At 44.7% G+C, this 21,201-nt stretch overlaps 2 protein-coding genes across 5 annotated transcripts in view; both read left to right on the top strand.

Annotated features, from left to right (window-relative positions):
- The window catches only part of WBP1L (WW domain binding protein 1 like), a 48,108-nt gene extending 37,181 nt beyond the window's left edge, over positions 1–10,927 (top strand). For all 3 annotated transcript variants that reach the window (XM_020967603.2, XM_078151082.1, XM_078151083.1), the window contains exons 3-4: positions 5,499–5,660; positions 7,081–10,927. In XM_020967603.2, coding sequence (XP_020823262.1) covers positions 5,499–5,660; positions 7,081–7,844 — 926 coding nt within the window. In that variant the 3' untranslated portion in view covers positions 7,845–10,927. The remainder of the gene's footprint in view (positions 1–5,498; positions 5,661–7,080) is intronic.
- BORCS7 (BLOC-1 related complex subunit 7) overlaps positions 1–21,201 on the top strand; it is a 115,771-nt gene that overhangs the window by 58,188 nt on the left and 36,382 nt on the right. The window contains exon 1 of one of the 2 annotated variants that reach the window (XM_020967622.2): positions 16,631–17,795. The exons of the other annotated variant lie outside the window; for it this stretch is intronic. The gene's annotated coding sequence lies outside the window, so the exon portion shown is untranslated. Of the gene's footprint in view, positions 1–16,630; positions 17,796–21,201 lie in introns of those variants that run through there. 2 annotated transcript variants of the gene reach the window in all.

The raw sequence follows: 21,201 nt of genomic DNA, 5'->3' as shown, positions 1-21,201 counted from the left end.
GTGTAGTAAAAATGAAGGAGGAACAGCATTTCCAAACTTCAGTGCATTTAACCAGTAATTAGTGAAACCATTTGCTGCTTATTTTTTAAAAAATAGAAAAGTCGGTCAGTGAAACTTCAGAATTCGAGAAAGGGAAGAGATCTCAGTGACCATCTGGTCCAACCCTTAGCTGGAAGGAATTTCCATCATAACATACTAGACAAATTGGTCATCCAGATGCCACTTGAAAACCTTCAAGGAAGGGAAACTCCACCACCTCAGTTCATTATGCTTTTGAATAGTTCAAATTGTTTGGAAGTCCTTCCTCTTTCTAGGCAGGTTTGCTTACTGTGTAGTCTCTGGGCCCTTTTGGGAAAAATGCAGGAGGAGAGATCACGGGAAAAGCTGACTGAAGACTGTAGTCTTGCTTCCCTTTGGTTGGAGGAAAGCCCTGTGCTCCACCACTGAGCTGGATTCCTCTTGACTCTTATCTTCCAACTTGGTCACCAGTGTGCCTCAGTGTAGGACAGTGGGCCTCCACATTTTAGGAAGGGCATGGATAAGCTAAAGGAGGGTAACCAGGATGGTGATGGGCCTCAAGTCCATGCCACATGAGAATAAGGAGCTGGGGATGTTTAGCTTGGGGAAGGAAGGAAGAAAGGGATGAGGGTTGTCTTGAAGTGTTTGGAGGGCTGTTACATGGAAGAGAGATTAGATTTTTAGATTTGTTCTGCTTGGCTCCATGGGGCAGAACTAGGAGCCATGGCAGAATTTTCAGAGGGATATAGGCTTGATATAAAGGAGAACATCCTAATAATTGTAGCTATTCAAAAGTAGAGTGGGCTGCCTCAGTAGAACTCTCCATGGGATGGCTGAATGACTACTTGTCAGGGATATTGTAGAGGCTTCTTTTGGTTAGGTATTAGTTGGACTAGATGACCCCTGAGGTCATCTCTGAGACTTCTGACTCTGAGACTCTGATTCTGTGAAACCAGACCTTCTTCACCTTATTTGTGTCATGGACCCCTTTGGCAATCTGGCAAAGCCAGTGGACTGTTTCTCAGAAAAATCCTTTTAAATGCATAAAAAATAAAATCCATAGGATTACAAAGGAAACCTGTAGTGTTGAAGTACAGTTATCAAAATACGGTGGGGGTGGGGGTGGGGGGGAACCAAGTTCATGGACCTCAGGTGAAGAACTCCTATTCTAGGGACACTCATAAGTTCTGCAGCAGTGTGACATTTCCCAGTCTGACCCCACTGGTTGGGGCTAGGAGACCTGGCAGGACCAAAGCAGGGGGGTGTTGTTACAGGATTCTTTGGAATCTTTTCCAGGAACTGAGAGATAATGGTATTCCCTTTCATTCATTGAGTCGTCTAGGTGGTACAGTGGATAAAGCACCAGGTTTAAAGTCAGGAAGACCTGAGTTCAAATTCAGCCTCACATATTTACTGCTGTTGTGATTCTGGGCAGATCACTTAACCTTTGTTTGCCTCAGTCTCCTCAACTGTAAAATGGGGATAATGATTTATAATACTAACTTCAGCCTTATTGTAAGGATCAAATGAGATAATATTTGTAAAGCACTTAGCACTTTGTAAAGCATTTCTCTAAAGCACATAATAGGTGCTGTATAAATGCTTATTCCCTCCTTCCCTCTTCTGATTATAGTCACAGTTAGTATTTGATAGGGAAAGATAAATGTAAAACAGAGTACAAAATCCCACATAAAAACCCCAGTATTTAACAAAATAGAACCAAGCAAATTAACAAGTAGTGTTTTACTTGGTGTTCCTTTCTAAGCCCTTTTGAAGCCTTTTTTTTATACATAGTTATAGTCAGCTTTGGTCTTCACATGTCACTTTGGCCACATGATAAAGGTCCTTGCATATTTCCTTATGTTTTTTATGACACCATAATATTCTGTTACATTAATATGCCAGCGTTTATTCAGGTATCCTCTAGTCATTAGACATGGAGACTTTTTCCGTTTGGTTGGGTTTGGATTGGGGTTTTTTGGTATTACAAATAAGCCGGACAAACAGCATGATCTTTGTGACTGTTCACAACTGGCCTCTGAGGTCCTTTCCACCTCTGGACCTATGTTTTTATTTGTTTTGGGTTTTTTTGTGAGATAGTCAGGATTAAGTGACTTGCCCAGGGTCACACAGCTAGTAAGTATCATATATCTGAGCTAGATTTGAACTCAGGTCCTCCTGACTCCAGGGCTGGTGCTCTATCCACTGCGCAACCTAGCTGTCCCTGGACCTATGATTCTATTAATATTCTTGTAGAGCTAGGAATATGTTGGTACTGGTGGGTCCTTTCTTTGACATTTTAAAGTTTAAAGTCCTAGCAGTGGGATTGCTGTTTCAAAAGGTATGATCAGTTTTTTGACCCTTCTTATATATTACTAAATTATTGGGTCCCAAAATAGTCATGCAAGTTTATAGTTCCACTAATAATTGCCAACCTAAAATTTTCTTTTTTAGGGGAATGGGGCTATTTTTTACCATTCTAGTAGGTATAAGATGGTGAGCTAAAGTTTTCTTAACCTCTGCATTTCTCTGATTATTGGATAATTTGAACACGTGATTATTAATGGTTTATATTTTTTCTCTTCAAAATTGTGGCTGCCCTTTGACCTACAGGGAGTAATCTTTAAGGGTGTTGTAGCTGTCCCATAACTCAAAAGTGGAGGCTAATTATATTTCACATTCATGTAACACTTTGAAAGTTTACAAAATGCTTTTCCCACAGCAATCCTGAGGATGGGAGAAGTTACCTGGCCACCCAGTGAGTTAATTTCAGAACTGGAATTGGAACCCTGGTCTTTTGACTCCCCAGCCCAGTGTCTCTGCTGCCATGCCAACTCTCATTCAGTGTTGCACTGGACGAAGACTGGAGACAGGCAAAATCGCTAGGCTTACCTTTTCAGTGTCAAGGAGAGGAGTCCAACTGTCCGTGAGTGGAAATCCTCTCCCCACTCTGGTGATACCAGGCAGAGAGAGTTTGGTCACACACTGACACCTGCTGACGACTGAAGTGCCCAGACCGGCTTCTTCCCCAGGTCCCACTGACAGCTACCCATTCATTACTGTCATCTTTGGGTTTGCTGATGGGTAACTTCAGAAGGAGGCTTGCAGAGGAGAGAGGGAGAGAGGGATCTTCCGGCAGCTTTTCCCTAAAGGGTTTTGGCAAGTATTTTAGGGTGCATAGACATTTTCTGGGGGGAGATATAATCTAGTAACAGGGCAGAAACAGATCCTTTTTAGAGTCTCTCCTTCAGAGAAATATTTTCAGTTCCAAATTCTCTCTTCCACCTTCCCATCCCCAACCTGTTGAGAAGGTGAGAAAAACAAAACCTGTTACAAATATGTATTATCAAGCAAAACAAATAAGATAGTATTTCTTGACTTTAGGACAGGACTTCTGAACCTAGGATACATGAACTAACTTTTAAAATATTTTGATAGCTGCATTTCAGTATAATTGGTTTCCTTTGTAAACCCTATGTTTTAGGGTTAAACATTGTTTAAACCCTTTAAACATTATTCTGAGAAGGGTTCACCTTAGGTTCATAGGTTCACCAGACCTAAAGGAGGGTCCATGATGCAAACAAGGTTAATAACCTCTGATTTAGGGTGTTTAGCTAGGGCACTCTGAATTTTTGTTTGAGTAGCTGCTGCTTTGTTGGGTAAAATCTGAAGAAGGTTCCTTCAGAACAACAGGAAATGAGTTTCCCACCCAAGAATTTTAAAGGAAGGCCCCAGAAGGGCTGTTGTAGGCATGCTGTTAGGCTCAGAGAGCTCAGTCTCCTGTGAGAATTCTCTCTGAAGTGGAGAGGGAGAGGAGAGGAGGAGGATGTTGGTTCCATTGGCAGGGAAGGAGGATGACATTAGAAAATTGTTCCTGATAGTGAATTAGTTTATTGTACCAGAATGTACCAGCGAAAAGGATATGTCTAGGGAGGAGTTGGGTTTGGGACAAGTTAGAACTTTTTGTTTCTAACTTTTAGGGATCTGCTCTGGAAGGTGCTGGCAGGTGTCTGGTGGATCAGATAAAGGGTCAGACTCCAGCGCCATTTTTACCACTAGCAAGTTCTGTGACCTTGGGCAGAGTATTTAATCTCGCTGGACCTTGATTTCTTTATGTAAAAGTTTGAAAGAGTTGTACTGAATGCTGGTTCTATGAGGTACATCATCAAGAAAGGCTCTTGGTTTTTGGAGACTTTGAAACCGCTAGGTGGGGTTCTTAAATTGGGAAGAAGCCAAGACTCTGAAAGGTTAACTGGGCTGCAGGTTTTAGGTTATTTTTCATTTTTAATGAACATCCTCTGTGTCAGATGTCCATGAACTGGCTTTTTGTTCCTAGTGCATCTTAGTGTGGTTTTGAGCTATCAAAGCTTAAAACTGCACAAAGACTTTTGGTACATCTTGTATCTTGGTAACTATTGCAATATGATTGGTTTCTTTTATAATCCTACATATTATGTGCATTTAAAACATTCTAGAAAGGATCCATAGTTTCATCAGACTGCTAAAGGAGTCATGACACCAAAATATTTAAAAACCCTGGGTCTCCACTTTAGCTGTTGGGGAGTGGATTTGCTTTTTTCAGACTTCAGAGGGAATAGGGATGAGGAGGTTTGAAGAAGTCTCTCTCTCTCTCTCTCTCTCTCTCTCTCTCTCTCTCTCTCTCTCTCTCTCTCTCTCTCTCTCTCTCTCTCTCTCTCTCTTTTGCAATTGGGGTTAAGTGACTTGCCCACGGTCATACAGCTAGTAAGTGTCAAGTGTTTGGTCTGAGGCCACATTTGAACTCGGGTCCTCCAGACCTCAGGGCCGGTGCCACGGTCATACAGCTAGTAAGTGTCAAGTGTTTGGTCTGAGGCCACATTTGAACTCGGGTCCTCCAGACCTCAGGGCCGGTGCTCTTGACACTATGCTACCTAGCTACCCCGGGAGAAATCTTCCCAACAAAAGAAAAAGAAAAAGAGCCTTCCCAATACCCCCCCCCCAACAAACAAACAAAAAAACCATTTTGATAGAGTAAGAGGCTGCAGAATTAATAGATGACCAGAGTTAACTGCTCATGGAGTTAATGCTCCAAAGGCATGGTATCAAGAGTGGGAATATTAAATGAGCTAACTTAACATACTTCCCTTATTCCAGAGGCCATGGTAAACTTGGCCAGTCTTCCTTATGCCAAAAAACTATTTGGAGTGTCTGACATTTTTTGGTCCCCCAAAGCTAATGGAGGTTTTTATACTCCTCTGCTTTTCTGATCAGCATGGCAAGAGTTGATGAGGTATGTCTCTGTATTCTGGCTGTAGATTCACCAGGTGGACTACAGAGTTAATTTTCCTCTGGTTGAGCTTGGGCTCTATTTTCTCTGCCAGAAGGGTTTTGTAGCTGTGACATATGTTGTTTTGAAAGTTGCCTACCTCTTGCCAATATTCATTGTGTGCATGGCTGTTTGCCTCTCTCCCTCTTTCTCTCTTTCCCACCTTTGCTCCCAGGGTTCTGGCTGGTGTGGACTATTATAATCATCCTGAGCTGCTGCTGCGTTTGCCACCACCGCCGGGCCAAGCATCGCCTACAGGCACAGCAGCGGCAACATGAAATTAACTTGATTGCCTACCGGGAAGCCCATAACTACTCAGCGCTGCCATTTTATTTCAGTACGTACACCGAAAATCGATTTCACATCACCGCCTAGGGTCTCCAGGAGCCCAGCTCAGAGGATGTAGTGTCTGGGAACAAGGGGATTGTGGGGGGAGTGGGGAAAGACTCAATTCACAACAGCAGCAGGGGTCTGCATCAGGGAGGGGGGAGTGCTTCTTCCCCACAGAGAGGAGCAAGTGCCTTGGACACAGCTCTCAGAAATCCCAGGGTCGTCCTAAAGCTAACAGTGACTGGTACTGCTGAGGAGTGGTTTCTCATTAGACCTCTACTCCTCAACCACATTTTGGGGGCAATTTTCACTGAGAAGGAGGTCATCTGAACCATGATTTGGGTAAACTGGAATTTAGAACACAAAGCTATCTTGTCCACTTATCAGCCTGGCCCTCTGGTTTAGCCCCAAGGATTTTCATGTCTCTCTGGCCCCTGTTCCATGGGTAAATCAGGGTTCGGGACACTATGGACTAGTTGGCATTTAAGCCTCCTAGAACAAAGAAATTTGGTGACTCTTTTCTAAGAGGATGCACCTAATTTGGCTAAGGCTTCTCATGTGGCAAATGAGAATGGCTGACCAGCTTGCTCCCAGCCACCTTACAGTGCTTTAAAAAAGAAACAAAAGAGAATTGTTTGGATAAAGCTCATCTAGTTCCAGCTCTTGCCCTTACCATCCTGGAAAAATAACTATCTTTCCCCCAACCATTTCTCTCAGCATCAGAGAGAAGGGAACAGTTTGAATTTCTGAGCCCTGTGTCCCCTGTGCCAGACTTTTTCCCAGATCATGGTCTCCTGCTATATTTAGGGGCAAGGCGGAGAATAGAAAGGAAGTGGTCTGAGAGCTGTATGTTGGAGTTCCCACTCCAAGCTTCAGGCTTAAAAGGCTCAAGAACATAGGCCTGGTGATGCCAGATATGATCACCTGACTGATGCCCACATGGAAATGGCTCCATTTAAATCTGGTATTGTTCACTTACGGAATACTCTTTTGCCACTTACTGCATCACCATCAGGGCCTTTGGAGTGGGGTGGGGTCAAATGAAAGGACAAAGGGATTTCCTTTATTCTCACCTCAGTCCCCCAGAGCTGAGTCAGGCAGGGCCTTTAAGAGCTTGAAAAACCAAATCTCTTCCCACCCTCAATTGCCAGTTTTCTCCCTCTGTACCAGATTGCCCTTGGCCTTCTCTTCCCCCTCTACCCTTTTCTCCCCTGTCTCACACTCACACTCTCTCTCTCTCTCTCTCTCTCTCTCTCTCTCTCTCTCTCTCTCTGTCACACACACACACACACACACTCACAGACAGAGCTGAGCATTGTATACATCAGTTAGGGGTGGGAAGTGGTGCACATGCTCTTTTCGTGTTGAGCTCTGTCCTGGAACCATTGCCCATGCAGTAATTTCTCCTCCCTGCCTCCCCGTTTTAGGGTTTTTGCCAAACTATTTACTACCTCCTTATGAGGAAGTGGTGAACCGACCTCCAACCCCTCCCCCACCATACAGTGCCTTACAGCTACAGCAGCAGCAGCAGCAACAGCAGCAGCAGCAACAACAACAGCAGGTGGTCCCTGTCTGCAATAGCCCCTCAGGCCCTGACCCCATCAGGAGCCTTCAGGAGGCACAAACCAGCCCACTGTCCGTGCCTGGCAGCAGCAGGAATAGCACCAGATCAAGCACTGAGGACCCTGAGCCCTCCACATTGCTGGTGGACCAAGAGGCTACCAAAGCCTCAGGCATGGAGCCAGGCAGTTCTGGGGCCTGTCTGGGGGAGCTGGGTGACCCAGGGTCTTTCCTAGATAAGGACTCAGAGTGTAAGGAGGAGTTGCTGAAAGATTACAGCTCTGAGAGCTTGGAGCACAGCAGCGCCTTTCCTGATAGCAAAGACAAGACACCTGGAAGACACCGACGCTTCACTGGAGACTCTGGCATTGAGGTGTGTGTCTGCAACCGAGGCCACCATGAGGACGACCTCAAAGAACTCAATGGGCTCCTTGATGATACCCTGGACTTCTGTGATAGTTGCCAAGCGAGGCCTCCTGGGGATGAGGAAGAGGGGCTTTACCACCTTTCTGAGGAGCAAGCCCGGGAGCACGGCCACCACCATTTGCCCCGACAGCCAGCGTGCATCTTGTTGAATACGATCAATGAGCAGGACTCCCCTAACTCCCAGAGCAACAGCTCTCCCAGCTAGAGCAGGCTGGCCTCCTTAGAAAAGCAACAGGGGGAGGGCAGGGGAGGGTGAGCCCAGAAGGGAACCTTCAATTGGTAAAGAAAGTGCTGCTGCTTTTTCTTCTGTCTGTACTTCTGCCCTCCCTTCCCAAGATGTAGTTGGAGGTAGGATTGCCTCTCTCCTTCAGAAGCCTGGGTGTGGATGGAGGGAGAGGGTGTATTCTTCACTGTATTCTTCCCTGCTCCACTTGCCCCTCCTCCTCCCTTCTGAGCTTTTTTAAATCACATCTCACCTGCCTGCCCATGTCAGGTGGTGTGCATTTAGAAAAATTTGTTCAAGGGGCCAGGATGGGACCCTGCCCTTGTTCTTGGGATGGAGTGAGATCTGCTCTTTGATTTAGGTTTAGAGACCCATTACATCCCAGTTAGTAAATAGACAACAGGGTTCTACCACTGGGGAAAATCAAAAAGAAAAAACCCTGGCCTGGGTCCCCTGTGGACTCTAGGTCTAGGTTCTCAATAGTTACAGAGTTGGAATTTGATCACTGCTTGTAAAAGTCGGGTTGTTGGGGGGTGGAATGGGGAAAACAGTTGTCTGGGGTGTATGTGGGGTTTGTCTGATCAAACTTTCCTAAATGAATGATCAGTGCCAGGTGTCTTCTTGGGACAAGAAGTCAGAGCCTCTTTCCTAGGAGGTTCTGGCAGTCTTCAAACTAGATTAGCTTGCAAGGGTTCTGCTAGTGTTCTTTCTTCAAAACAAAACCACATACAAACTAAGCTAAAAAAAATATGAATGTACCTGAGTGGACAGCAGAAGAGTTAGTTTTTAATAAAGGGCAGGTTGGGCAGAGGCCCTTTCTGGTTCATGCCTCAGAGAACCTTGGCTGCACCTGAGCTAGAGAGAAGCTGTCCCATTAGGGAGTTTGGAAGGTGCAGGGAGAGGTTACTTTTGGATTATTGGGGAGGGCGTGAAGGAGGCTGCAAACTGTTACACGTGGAGAGTGCTGTGATGGGGTGGAGGGGGATGCATCTGCTCTAGGGAGAGTAGGGCCTTGCCTTCATTTTTAGTAAGCACCCTTAATGAGGTGATGGTTAATATCCCTCCCTCCAACCCCCATTTTTTCATCTTCTTCACTTTTCCCCAGCCCATGGCCTTTGTGCCTTCACACTTCACCAGTATGCCGAAGAAACGGACAAAGCAGGCTGAGGGGCCTTGGGAAGGGTCAACTCCAGCCCCTCAGCCTGTTCCTTAGGCAGTATTTTCCCTTGGATCCCAAGATCCTTTTTTTTTAATATATATATTGACCACTTGGAAGAAATAACTGAATTGTTTGGGTTTGTTTTTCCCTTCTTTCTTTATTAAATGGTGGTACTTTGCTAGCATCACCTATATATAGCCAGGTGCTCAGCTCAGGTCTGAGTGGTTGGCTTCTCAACAAGTGGGAGGCCTACTGCCCTCTCAGATCATTATTCCTGAAGTTTGTCATCAGGTAAACTGAGAGGGTTTTGTTAAGAATAATCTGAGCGGATAAGGCAAACCAAAAGCTGAAATTAACATTCCCTGACTTAGTCCTGTCCATATGAAGAAGGGTTTGCCTTTTTTCACCCCGGCTCTCAAATGATGTTCAGATTAGATCACTGACATTATGGGAAGAAAGGGGGGGAAAGGCTGTGGGGGTGAGTAAGCACCCCTGACTGTATTTGATAAAACCAAAATCCATCTTGAACAAGGTGAAAATCAAAATACACTGACTTTTTGAATAACCTGTGTGTGTCTGTCTCATTGTGTGTGAGCCACCGGTACCAAAAGCCCTGTGTTTTTGTGAATATACTTTGAAGCAGCCATTGTGCGCATCTTAACCAAAATGTTTGGAGCAAATTTTGGCTCTCCCAAGGGAACTTACTTTAAGCATTTATCTGTTTACTGAGCAAAAGCCCTAGGCATTTCTTGTGTGCCTGGGGGTGTTCAGCAGAGCCCTCAATGGCAGCCCACTGTTTTTGCCAGAGAAACTTTGCTGGATGTAGAGGTTTTACTCTACCCACAGTTGCAATTTGCACATCACTGCATTAAACCCTGGAGGTCTGTGTTCTGTTTCCAGTAAGTGGAATCCTGCTCTAGATGTGTCTGCATGAGTACTGTTTGCCGAGCTCCCGTCACCTCCTCATGCTCCCCTGCTGCTCTTGGTCCTCAGCTCACAGGCCCCAGGGTGTGGTGCAGATGACTACAAGGGACAGAAAGCAGGCCTGGAGTCCAGAGCTGAAGTCAGAATTGGATTGTCAACAGCAAGCTTGGCCTGGTTGTTGCCCAGACATTTGACTTTACCTGGAACTGCCAGGAGAGTTGGCAGAATCCCCTGTGTGGAGCTCCTGTCACCCTTGGATGAGGCTTGATCGCAGTTGAGCATGTGTATAGATGAAAGAGCCATGACAGGTCCTCGATTGTCTTTTCATCTTTTTTTCCCCAAAGCAACTCACTAAAATGTCTGAACAGCGAGCAAGTTTTACCAGAGTGAATCCTGTTTCAGTCAAACAGGACATTGTGACGCACTGTGGTCTCCTTGGGTGTTTCTCCTCAGATTGGAGTAGGGAGCTAGAGAGTTTACAGTTGGCATCTCCTGCCCGGAGACGTAAGAAAAAAAATCAGATGGTGAAACTGGGCTTGATTAATCAACAGTGACCAGATCATGGTCAAGGCTTCCGAGCCCCATCCATCCTGAAGGGTGAGCTGGTTGATAAGAGAGTGGGAGTTGGGAGGGAAGAGGAAAGGAGGTTGAACTTACTAAATTTACCTGCTTCCTCTTACCTCCCATAGGTAGAGATCTTGGTTTTCCTGGTGAATGAGGACAATGGGTGTGAGTTGGGTTTGGTGCTACAGTTAGAAGATTAGCCAAATGCTGACACATTCCTGTGTGTTTGCATGTGTACAAGTGTGTTTGGCGCATTGCCATTTGTTGGGTGTTGTGAATATGTGTATTTTAAGCAATAAGGTTCAGCTGGTCAGACTTCTCTGGGCAGCCTTACTGACACTTTTCCTGTGATGTGATTGTTTTGAAGACAGAGTGGCTCCTACCACTGTGAGATGCCCAAATAAAAACCAATCCAAGATCTATTGCTCCTTTTTTTTTTAAAGAATTCTATAGATTTCTATTTATCCTCTGAGAGGAGAATCATAACACAGACATCTTGTAGCCACATGGCCAAGGAGAAGTCGTTGTAGACTTGGAGGTAAACTCCCGTGTGCTAGGTACCCTGTTTTCTAAAGAAGTCTCAACAAGCACTTGTCTGGAGAGGAGTCTGTGTGAAATAGATATATTTCTGATGTGTGCAGTACTTTGCAAATTTGCACAAGCCAGGTTAAAGCCAAAAACAAATAAGTAGACATTCTGCCAGTCCTTCCCAAGTTTTTGAAACATGATATTGTAACAAAGAGGAAATAAATTCTTGGATTATTAACTTGGTGGAAAATTAGTAGATTAACAAGCATTTATTAAAGCATCTTTATGTTTGGAACACTGTTCTCAATGTGAAAAACAAAAATAAAACAAGCTGTACTGTCAAGGATCCTGCATTTAAATAAGGAAAGAGCTTCATTTGGAAATTCAGCTCAGTAAATAATTAGAGTTCCCACTATTTACCCAGCCCTATGCAAGGTACTAAGGGTCCTCACCCCTACTTTTATTGTGTTATGGAGCTTTGCAGTTAGGGAAGTAAGACATCTTATGTTAAATGGTTAAGAACAATGCAAGGCCATGATTAAATACCAATTATCGTAGAATGGATGGTAAGATCATAGGATTTAGAGCTAGATGTAACCTTAGAGATTAGTCAAATCCTCTCATTTTGCAGATGAGGAAGATGAGGTCCAGAAGAAGGAAATCAGAAGTAGTAAATAACAAGAGTCCGTTTCCAAACTCCCTGCGCTTTCCAGTGCACCAAGCTAAATTTTGTGAAATCTTAGAGGAGGGGATAAATATGTGCTGGAGCATTCTGGGATGACTTCATGGGGGAGAGGTTGCATTTGATCCTACCTCCTGAAGGATGGGTAAGGTTTGGCTGGACTGAAAGGAGGCAAGTGTTCTCTGCATGGACAACAGTGTGTGTAAGTAGGAATCAGGCTTCCAAGACTATTGGTCTCTGCAGCCATTGCGGCTTCTTAAAAATGAAATTCCATGTCTCTTTCTTCCCACTCCCACCGGAAGCTGTTTGGGAAGTTTTGGCACTGGTACCATAGCGCGTAGAGTGCTGGACCTGGAGTCAGGAAGACCCAAGTGCAAATCTCAGCCACAGACACTAGGCAAGTCTCTTAAACCCTCGTCTGCCTCAGTGTCTTCATCTGTAAAATGAGGATATTAACAGCATCTACCTCACAGGCTTGTTGTGAGGATCAAACAGGATAATGTATAAAGTGCTTTACAAACCTTAAAGCATTACCTAAATTCTAGCTAATATTTTCTCCCCCTCACCTTTTTTTCTTCCTAAGTAAAATCATACAGTTCTTGGGGTCTTCTTCCAGTAAAGTGGGTAGAGAATTTGGAGCTGGGACAAGATTCTTAATTCTGCCCCTGATCCCAGGTTGATCTCTCCCCGTTTTCTCTAAAGTAGCTGTGTTGCTGCTCCCTAGCTAACAACGATAGGGAAATATACCAAATACAGTACCGTATCGCATGAAAAAAGTGACTCGGAGGTCCTAAAGTTTCCAGAAATGAGATAATATGTAGAGCACTTTGTAAACTTTCAGTCTCTGTATATATGATAGTATTGTTGTTTCTAACATTCCCTCCTCCCATTTTCAGCAGTTGGGGGGGTGAGGGGTAGACTGAGGAATCAACTGAGTCAGTCAGAGATGTGGTTAGCTAGGAGCTAGTTTTGTCTGCCCCATTGCTGAAGATAGGACTGGGCTCTTCCTTAGACTCCTGGTTCCTGGGGCTAGGAGCTGTGCCAGGAGAACTGGGGATAGGTGGGGGATAAAGAGTACCAATTTTTCTCAGAAGTACTGTTTAACTTCTAGGTTTAGGCAGGTCCTGGTAGTCTTGCTCCCCATACAAACACACCTTGTTCTGTCTCTCTTTTCTTGCATTCTGCAAATCAAGTAAACAAGTATTAAGTGTCTGCTATGTGCCAGGCACTCTGCTAAGCACTGGGGTTACAAAGAAAGGCCCCCAAAAAAGTCCCTGCTTCAGAGGAGCACAGTTTAATGGAAGAGACGGCCTGCAAACAGCTCCTTATTGATCAAGCCTTTTGGATAATCTCAGAAGGAAAGAACTAGTGCCATAGTGGACTGACGGAAGCTTCTACAGAAGGTAGGATCGTACCTGAGGGAAGCCAGCAGGTAGAGAGGAAGAGAGAGAGCATTCCAGCATGGAGAGTAGCCACTGAGAATGCAGAGTCAGGGAGAGAGTTGTTTTGGGTAAGGAACAGCACAGAGGCCAGTGTCACCAAGCCCTGAAGTTTGTGGAGGTGACTGAAGTGTAAGAAGCCCGCAAAGATAGGAAGGGACCCATTTATAGAGTCTCCACATCAGATGATCTTGGAGTTACTAGGGAGTCACCAGAGTTTATGGAATGAGGTCAACAATCAAGTGCCTAATACGTGTGAAGTGAGTCGTGAGGTCTTGCCTTCAAAGAGCTTATATGATGCTGGGAGAATTTGACATTTAGGCAAATGGCCAAGTGCAATGAAAGAGGGAGTATATTAATTCAGGGAGGAGGAAACTAAGGGGAGGAGAGACGGGAATGCAGTCCAGGCATTGGGGGTAACTTGTGCCAATGCCGAGTTCAAAGAACTAAGGCCAAGTTGGCTTGACTTGCATGTGCATAAAGGAGAATGCTATGAGTTCTATCTGGAAAGGGAAATTATAGCCAGATTCTGAAAGTCTTTAAATGCTGAACTGAGGCATCCATATTTATCGTAGAAGTAGTTGTAAAGCACTGTTTTGACTGTGAGAGGAGCAAGGAGACCAGTTAGCTATTGGCAAGAGTTTCTGAGGGCCTAGCTTAGGGAAGAGGCTTTGTGAATGGTGAGGAGGGTGTAAAAAGAGGTCAGGATTTGTAGCAATGGATTGAAGAGCCCCTTTTGCTATTCCTTCCCACTCCCCATGCTGCATCCCCCCGTCCTGATGGGGAAGAATCCGGTAAGGGATTCCCAAATTATAGCTTAGAGTTCTTTATGTTCCTGTCCATTCTTTGCCTCTTTCCCCCTCCTCCCTAACTCTTCTACCATTCCCTTTCCCCTGCAGCATCATGGAGTGGAAAGGATGATGGACTTGTACCAGAAGACCTGGGCAAGTAATTTAACCTTTCTGAGGCTGTTTCCTCATCTGTAAATTGGAGGTGAATATGCATTACAGGGTTGTGAGGAAAATGCTTTGCAAATTTTAAAGTTCTAGATAGGTGTAAGTTGTAGACCCACTGATGGTACTCTGTCTTTACCACTGAACCTCCAAATGAATCCTTAGAGCTAGAGAAGAAGCTTCCATGGGCCTGCACCGTGAGCTAATACACCATGAAACCTGTAGTGGAGAGGGATGTAGTCTTTAATCTGGGCTGGCAGCAGTGAGGGATTGCTGTGACTTACTCCCGACTACCTGCCTAAAGATTCTGAAATCTGTGGAGACAACAGAAACAAAGGCTATATTTTGACTTTGTATCTTCTTGGAGAGGATTTGTTTCCCCTCTTACTAAAACATAAAAATAGTGTTCCTTGGTTTGTGGGGGGAGAGAGCAGAGTGTTTTAAACATAAAATTCCTCAGTCCATACAGTATTCCCCCACTTCCCTCTTTATAATCTTGTTTTTCCATCGCAACATCTGAGGAGTCCAGTCTTGCTGAAAAATATTAAACAGCACTCACGTTGCAGCCATTGAGGAGTGATTCCCTACCCATCTCCTAGCTGTGCAGCTACCCCTTTGTTGGTTGGCCGTAGGGGACTCTGAGCCTGGGGAAGGGTGCCTAGACATCATGGGAGCCCCAGGACAAGTATGTTACCCTCACCTGCCCATCCAGAATACTTCCTCCCCTGTACACAGATCAGATAAGAAGGCTTATGCTTATGAGACGTATATATTTGTTGTTATGTGACTCTGGAAAGTCTTAAGAATCCTCACATAACACACTTCAAAGTATTTTCAATATGCATTATTTCCCTTAATCCTTAACCTTGTGGAGTAGACAACTCTAGGAACCATGAACGTGAAAGGACTTATAGCTTTTGTGTTAGTGGTGGATTCTGGGTTGAGACCCAAGTGGTCTGACTCACAAGCTAAGGCTCTTTCCACTATGCCACCCTACTTTAGAGAGTCAAATGCCATCCCTGAAATATGGCACAATAAATGTTCTCTGTTTCTGAAGATGATGCTCCTAATCCACTGCTGGCTACTTATAGAAGTACTCTGTACCCCTGAAGTGAAGAAGGACTACACCAGCCTGTCCACACACTCTTCCTTAACCCCTTGTGAACAGATAACTGGGCAAGATTAGGGAGACAGTCTTCAGTCAGTGGGGGTTAGGGGTGGGAAGATGAGAACCAAGCCTTATTACCATGAGTTGTTAGTTGAATTATCCGCAGCATCTTAAGCATCTCATCAAAGGAAGGCACTTCATAGGCCATCTAATATTGTCTGAAGAAGAAAACCTCTCTACAAGGTACCTGACGGGCAGCTGAAGCTACTTGAAAACCTTTAGTGAAGGAACCTGTCCCTTTCAGAGGCAGCCCATTTCACTTTTGGATAGCTCTAATTGTTAGGAGGCTTTCTTTTCATCAAAAGACTTTCTTTTTATCTAAATCTGCTTTCTTGAAAGGGAGTGGGTTCTGTTAAAAAACCAAACCAAACCCTGTGAACTCTTAAAATAGAAGAAACCTCAGGTCCAAAAAGGAGGACCTGGAATAAGCCAAAGTCTGGTCACAGATTACAGTTTCATTTATTGTCCAGGAAGGAGCTTGCAAGCTGGAACAGTGAGACAGGATTTTCATCTATTTGAAGGGGAGTTGGAAAGGGTGAGGTATTTATACTTTTCAAACAAAGGAAGGCAGGGAATTGGGGAGAAAGGTGGGAATTGGGTAGATCCTAGAAAAGAATGAGGCAGGGAGCCCCATTCCCAAGGGGAGAGGGAGATCCAGGAAAAGAGGAGTGGGGAATTCCAGGTGTCAGAACTGCGGCGCTTTGATGCACAAATCCGAAGGCATTCTTGGCAATGAACAGTCTTGACAGTTCAAGGCTTGAGCACAAACAAAAGATAAGGGCATGTTTCCAGAAACCACAGAACAGGATGTGTCTCAGAACCCCAAGCCAATGGTTAGGAGAGTCTCTGAAGATAACACTGTCTCTTGAAATGACCAGATAACTCAGGATCTACTTCAAAGCTGTTAGGAGCTTGGTTGGCTTCAGAGTTGCTGATTTTCTGCACATTGAGCTGGGTTTACTCTGCGTGACTGCAAAGGATTGTTGATATGTCAAGTAGCACTCTATCTTAGTTAATGCAGCCAGTCCTGGGTAATAGGGGAGCTCAAGCAAATCAAGGTACTTAGATCCAGTTTTACAGTTCTAAACCCTGACACCAGCTGTCATGAAGGAATTCCATTGTCCCCACTTAATCTGTTAAAATGATAGCACAAATTCACTGATTTCAGCAAACATTTGTTAAGAGCCTTTTATGTGTACAACTCCATGCTAGTTTCTTGGAGCAATTTTCTCCCTCTCCTCCCTCCCTCTGTCCCCAAGACAGACTGCAATCTGATATAGGCTGTGCTTATTTTGGCATCAGTACCTTTACCTGTCAAATGAGATGAGTGATTTTGAACTATCAGGTGACTAGTTTGCAACACTGGTATTGAGGAATAAGATGATCACCCCCTTTGTAAACTAACCGTGTTATATTAGGTTTATTCTGCTCACTTCACTCAGCATCAGACCATACAAATCTTTCCAGGTTTGTCTGAAGTCTGCTTGCTAATCATTTCTTTCTTTTTTTTTTTCTGATGAGGCAGTCAGGGTTAAGTGACTTTCCCAGGGTCACACAGCTAGTGCATGTCAAGTGTCTGAGGCCACATTTGAACTCAGGTCCTCCTGACTCCAAGGCCAGTGCTCTATCTACTGCACCACGTAGCTGCCCCTTGCTCATCATTTCTTATAGCACAGTAGTATTCCATTACACTCATATACCACAACTTGTTCAGCAATTCCTCCGTTGATGAGCATCCCCTCAATTTCCAGTTCTTTGCTACCACAAAAAGAGCTGCTATAAATATTTTTGTACTTGTGGGTCCTAATGCAATTCTTAAGAATGCTCTTAGTCAACTAATGTTTATTAAGTGCCTACTATGTGCCAGGCACTAGAGATACAATGAAAAGTAAAAACCAGTACCTGCCCTCAACAAGCTCATAGTCTAATGTGGGGGAGACAACATTCGAACAACTATAAAACAAAGAAGCAAAATAGAGGATAAATTGGAGGTAAACTCAGAAGGAAGAGCAGTTAGGTAGCGTAATGGATAGAGTGCAGGACCTGGAGTCAGGAAAACTTATTAGCTGTGTTACCCTGGGCAAGTCACTTAACCCTGTTTGCCTCAGTTTCCTCATCTGTAAAATGAGCTGGAGAAGGAAATGGGAAACTACTCCAGTATTTGCCAAGAAAATCCCAAATGGGATCACAAAAAGTCGAACACGATTGGGAAAAAAAAAAGACTGATGCAATCTCAGAAGAAAGGCACTAAGATAGAATTCTGTTTCCTTCTCTGCTTCCATACTAGATGGGTTTCTGTCACTTTCTGGAAGCATGAGAACCGCTAAACCTGCTTAGCAGGTTTCTCCAACAAAAGTCCAAGCCCAGCCCAGTCCCCCTTGAGGGGAGAAAGAGAGGAGGGAGGGAGAAGGCTGTCTGTGGACAAGTTTTTCGAGACTACTAATGATGAGAGAGGTCCAGTAGCATGAAGGCTGGTTTTAAAGGAAGCTTTTTCCCCCTCTGACCTAATGGCCAAGGTAGGTGGGGTCAGGGGATGGAGACCCCAGAGCTAGGGTCAAGTCTGGGAACCATGTTAACTGACATTGATTTAGTGCTTTAGGAGGCAGCACATGAGCGGGTGGGGAGGGAGTGTTTCAGCCTGTGGGTGAAAGAGAACAGTAAGCAATCCAGTTTGATTTCAGGGTGTAGGGCTTGGAGGGAGAGTTAGTCAACAAGGAGCATTTATCAAGCACTGAAAATTTATTGGAATTCGTGAATTTTTACAACAGCTGGTGTCAGGGTTTAGAATCCATCCCCTTTCAAGAAAGCATATTTAGGCTTGTTGAAAAGGAGGAAAAAAAGCTTCCTAACAATTGTAAGTCAAATAAAAAAAAAGCTGCCTCTGGATGGAAGAGATTCCTTCACTAAAGGTCTTCAAACAACATTTGTATAGGTATACTGCAGGAGAGCTTTCTCGTTCAGAGGATTAGATGGCCCTGGGAAGGCTGAGAAGCAAATTCTAGCTTGGTATCGTGGAAATCACACAACTAGTAAGTGTCAGGAGCAAGTATCTGAACCAAGTTTTTCCTGACTCCAGGAGCAGCACACTATCTATTGTGCCATACTGCCCCAAGAATTCTGGGCCGAGTTCCTCTCTGAGCCACTCCTGTGTGACCTTGATATATGTTCGAAAGCCCATTCTGTGACTACTTTGAAACTAGCCTGGGTCTCTGATTTCTGTAAAGCCAAAGCTGGCTACCTATAGGAGTGCAGGGGTCAGATAAAGTGAGAGATTCACCCCCACCAGCACCTAATTCCCAGGAAAAAGTATAACCTTCTTCTGTTCAACACTCTCCCTCCCCCCATGGCCTCTGAGTGAAGGAGACTGGAGACTCAGGACTTCTTATTGTTGAGTCGTTTTAGTTGTGTCCAACTCTTTGCCATCCCATTTGGGTCACCAAAAAACCCCCCCACAACATTTGGGGTTTTCTTGGCAAAGATGCTGGAGTGGTTTGCCACTTCTTTCTCTAGCTCATTTCTTTTTTTTTTTAAACAGATGAGGAAACTGAGGCCAACAGGGTTAAATGACTTGTCCAGGGTCATACAACTAGTACATGTCTCAGGCTAGATTTGAACTTAGGAAGAAGAGTCTTCCTGACTCCAGGCCCAGCACTCTGTCCACTTTGCCACCTAGCTTCCCAAGGAGGGCCAGGGGATAGGTCAGCCCATATCCCCAAGCTTGGGGTAGGCAGTGCTCTTGGCCTTCAGGGTCAGTTCAAGTGCCCTTTGTCTTAGTCTGGTATGTCATAGCAATGGACAGTTGGCAGAGCTCCACCCAGGCACTGCTAATGCAGAGAGGCTGCAGTCACTCCACCAGGGCCAAATACCAGATAATTCATACCCTGTTGGTAAGTGAGGGACCACCCATACTAACAGAAACGATGTTTTGGTTTGTCCCCTCACCCCTGGGGCTCTGTTAGACAGGGATTGGTGGGAGTTAAGGTAATTTATATCCAAAGTAACAAATACTCCAGATGGTTCAGACTAGAGAGAGAGTGGGGTTGGAGACAGGAAAGGCCTCCTCTCTCTGAAAGTGGCCGCTGGAGCTGAATCCAGAAGGAAGACAGGGATTCCAAAAGGCAGAAATGAGGAGGAAGAGCATTCCAGGTGGGGGGCACAGCCAGTGCAAAAGCTTGGAGATGGGACATGGAGTATCATGTGTGAAGAACAGCAAGTAGGCCCTAGGACCCCAGAGTGCCAAGAGATAAGTAATATGTAAGAAAATAAACAATTTTTCCCTTCCTTCAAGTCCTGCCCCACCCCACCCCAGGCCTATATGAACTGACTGCTGTGTCTGGGAGCTCATAGCCAACATTTCAGCTGTAGACATGTGTGCCACTGGCTGCTTCTCTGTTGTAGCAGCTTGGCTTTATCCAAGGCAGATGATCTCTAAGGTCCCTTCCAACTCAAAATCCATGATTTAATAGGATCCAGGGAAAGAGCAAACTTTTTGCTTGGATTAGCCTTCAGGTGCCTTGCCCCTCTTATTAACATTTCTTTTAAGAAATTATTGATATCTTTTGTTGTTATAATACCTAAATTTCCCCCTGTATTCCTCCCTCTCCCTTCTCCCAGGGAGCCATCCTACAAAACAAGAATTCTTAAAAAGACAAAGAGGAGGAAAAAATAAGCAAAACTGATCTAGGCATCTCCAGACTCTTATTAGGGACAGAAAAAGCTATGGTCATTGGCATGGGTCTGCTTTTGATCTCTAATTGAGGTCCCAGTTGAAGAGCCTTCCCAGAGAGATCTGCCTGAGGGTTACAATCCTCCCTGAGGAAATTCACTTGGGTAAGACAGTTGTTTTGGATATCCTGGGATTTCTTGAAGGGAATTGGGTCCTTGGAGGAACTTGGACCCATTTACTAGCCCAGAGGTTTCCCAGATATGACAGATATGAAGGCTTCGTTGTCATAGCTAAATGGAAAATGAATGGAGAGCAGACACTCCATGCTGTGCAGGTTCGGTTTGAATTGATCTCATTAATCAGAGATGTCTTATAAGCTGAGCAGGACAAAGAAAACTGAGCCAAAGGCAAGGCCAGTATATTGGTGAGCCGTTGATTGATACAGGATGGCTAAATCCATAAATGCTCATGGGTGGATCGATTGCCCAACATTCTGTTGTACAGGGATAAAAGTCAAAGATAGAAGTCAAACTATCTATGAAACACTGGAAGACTCTCACTGTCAGAGGAAGGGGGGTCAATAGTGAACCTCTGCAGGAAACTTGTCAAAACAGCCAGAGAAGGGGAACAGAAGAGCTTTTGAGCTGGAAGGTGCTTTAAAGATGGTTTAACCTCCTCCTTCTCCAGAGAAGAAAACTGAAGCCCAAAGTCCACCACTTGTTAATGTTATCCTCAAATTCCAGGCCAAAGTAGTAATAGGATGTGAAATCAGGAGGCACAGAGAGTTGAAGGCAATATAGACAGTCCTTTGAATGTGGTGAAAACCACATAGGATAATCTTTGTAGAGTGCCAAAAAGTGGAAGCCCTGAGTGGGGTCAGGAACATGCTCATTGTTGGAGACTCAGACAGCAGGAGCAGAAGCCCCTAGCCTGCACCAGGCCTCAGATCAGGGATGGGAAAGGAAGGCAGTGATTGTGGCAGGGTTTGGCTAGCGAGGCAAGGTCTAGTCAGGCAAATGTTTATCAGCTGGCTCTCTCCAAAGCACCACACACTTCTAAGTTTAATATGTATTATTAACACTTTTTTTTCCCTATCTCTTCCTTAAGCTTAGACCACCAACAAAAGAGTAAACCAAGGCCTGATTTGTAGCATTTGCTGACTTCTGACTTGTAAATGATCACACTGAAAATTTAACAAGTGCGTTTTGAGACCTGGCTGGTACAGCTGGCTCCAGCCCACTCTTGGACTGTCCAGT

The sequence above is a fragment of the Phascolarctos cinereus genome, unplaced genomic scaffold, assembly GCF_003287225.1.
Source record: "Phascolarctos cinereus isolate Bilbo 61053 unplaced genomic scaffold, phaCin_HiC Scaffold_3;HRSCAF=262, whole genome shotgun sequence".
Taxonomy (NCBI): domain Eukaryota; kingdom Metazoa; phylum Chordata; class Mammalia; order Diprotodontia; family Phascolarctidae; genus Phascolarctos; species Phascolarctos cinereus.
Note: the sequence above shows the minus strand (reverse complement) of the source record. Positions and strands in the feature narration are given on the sequence as shown.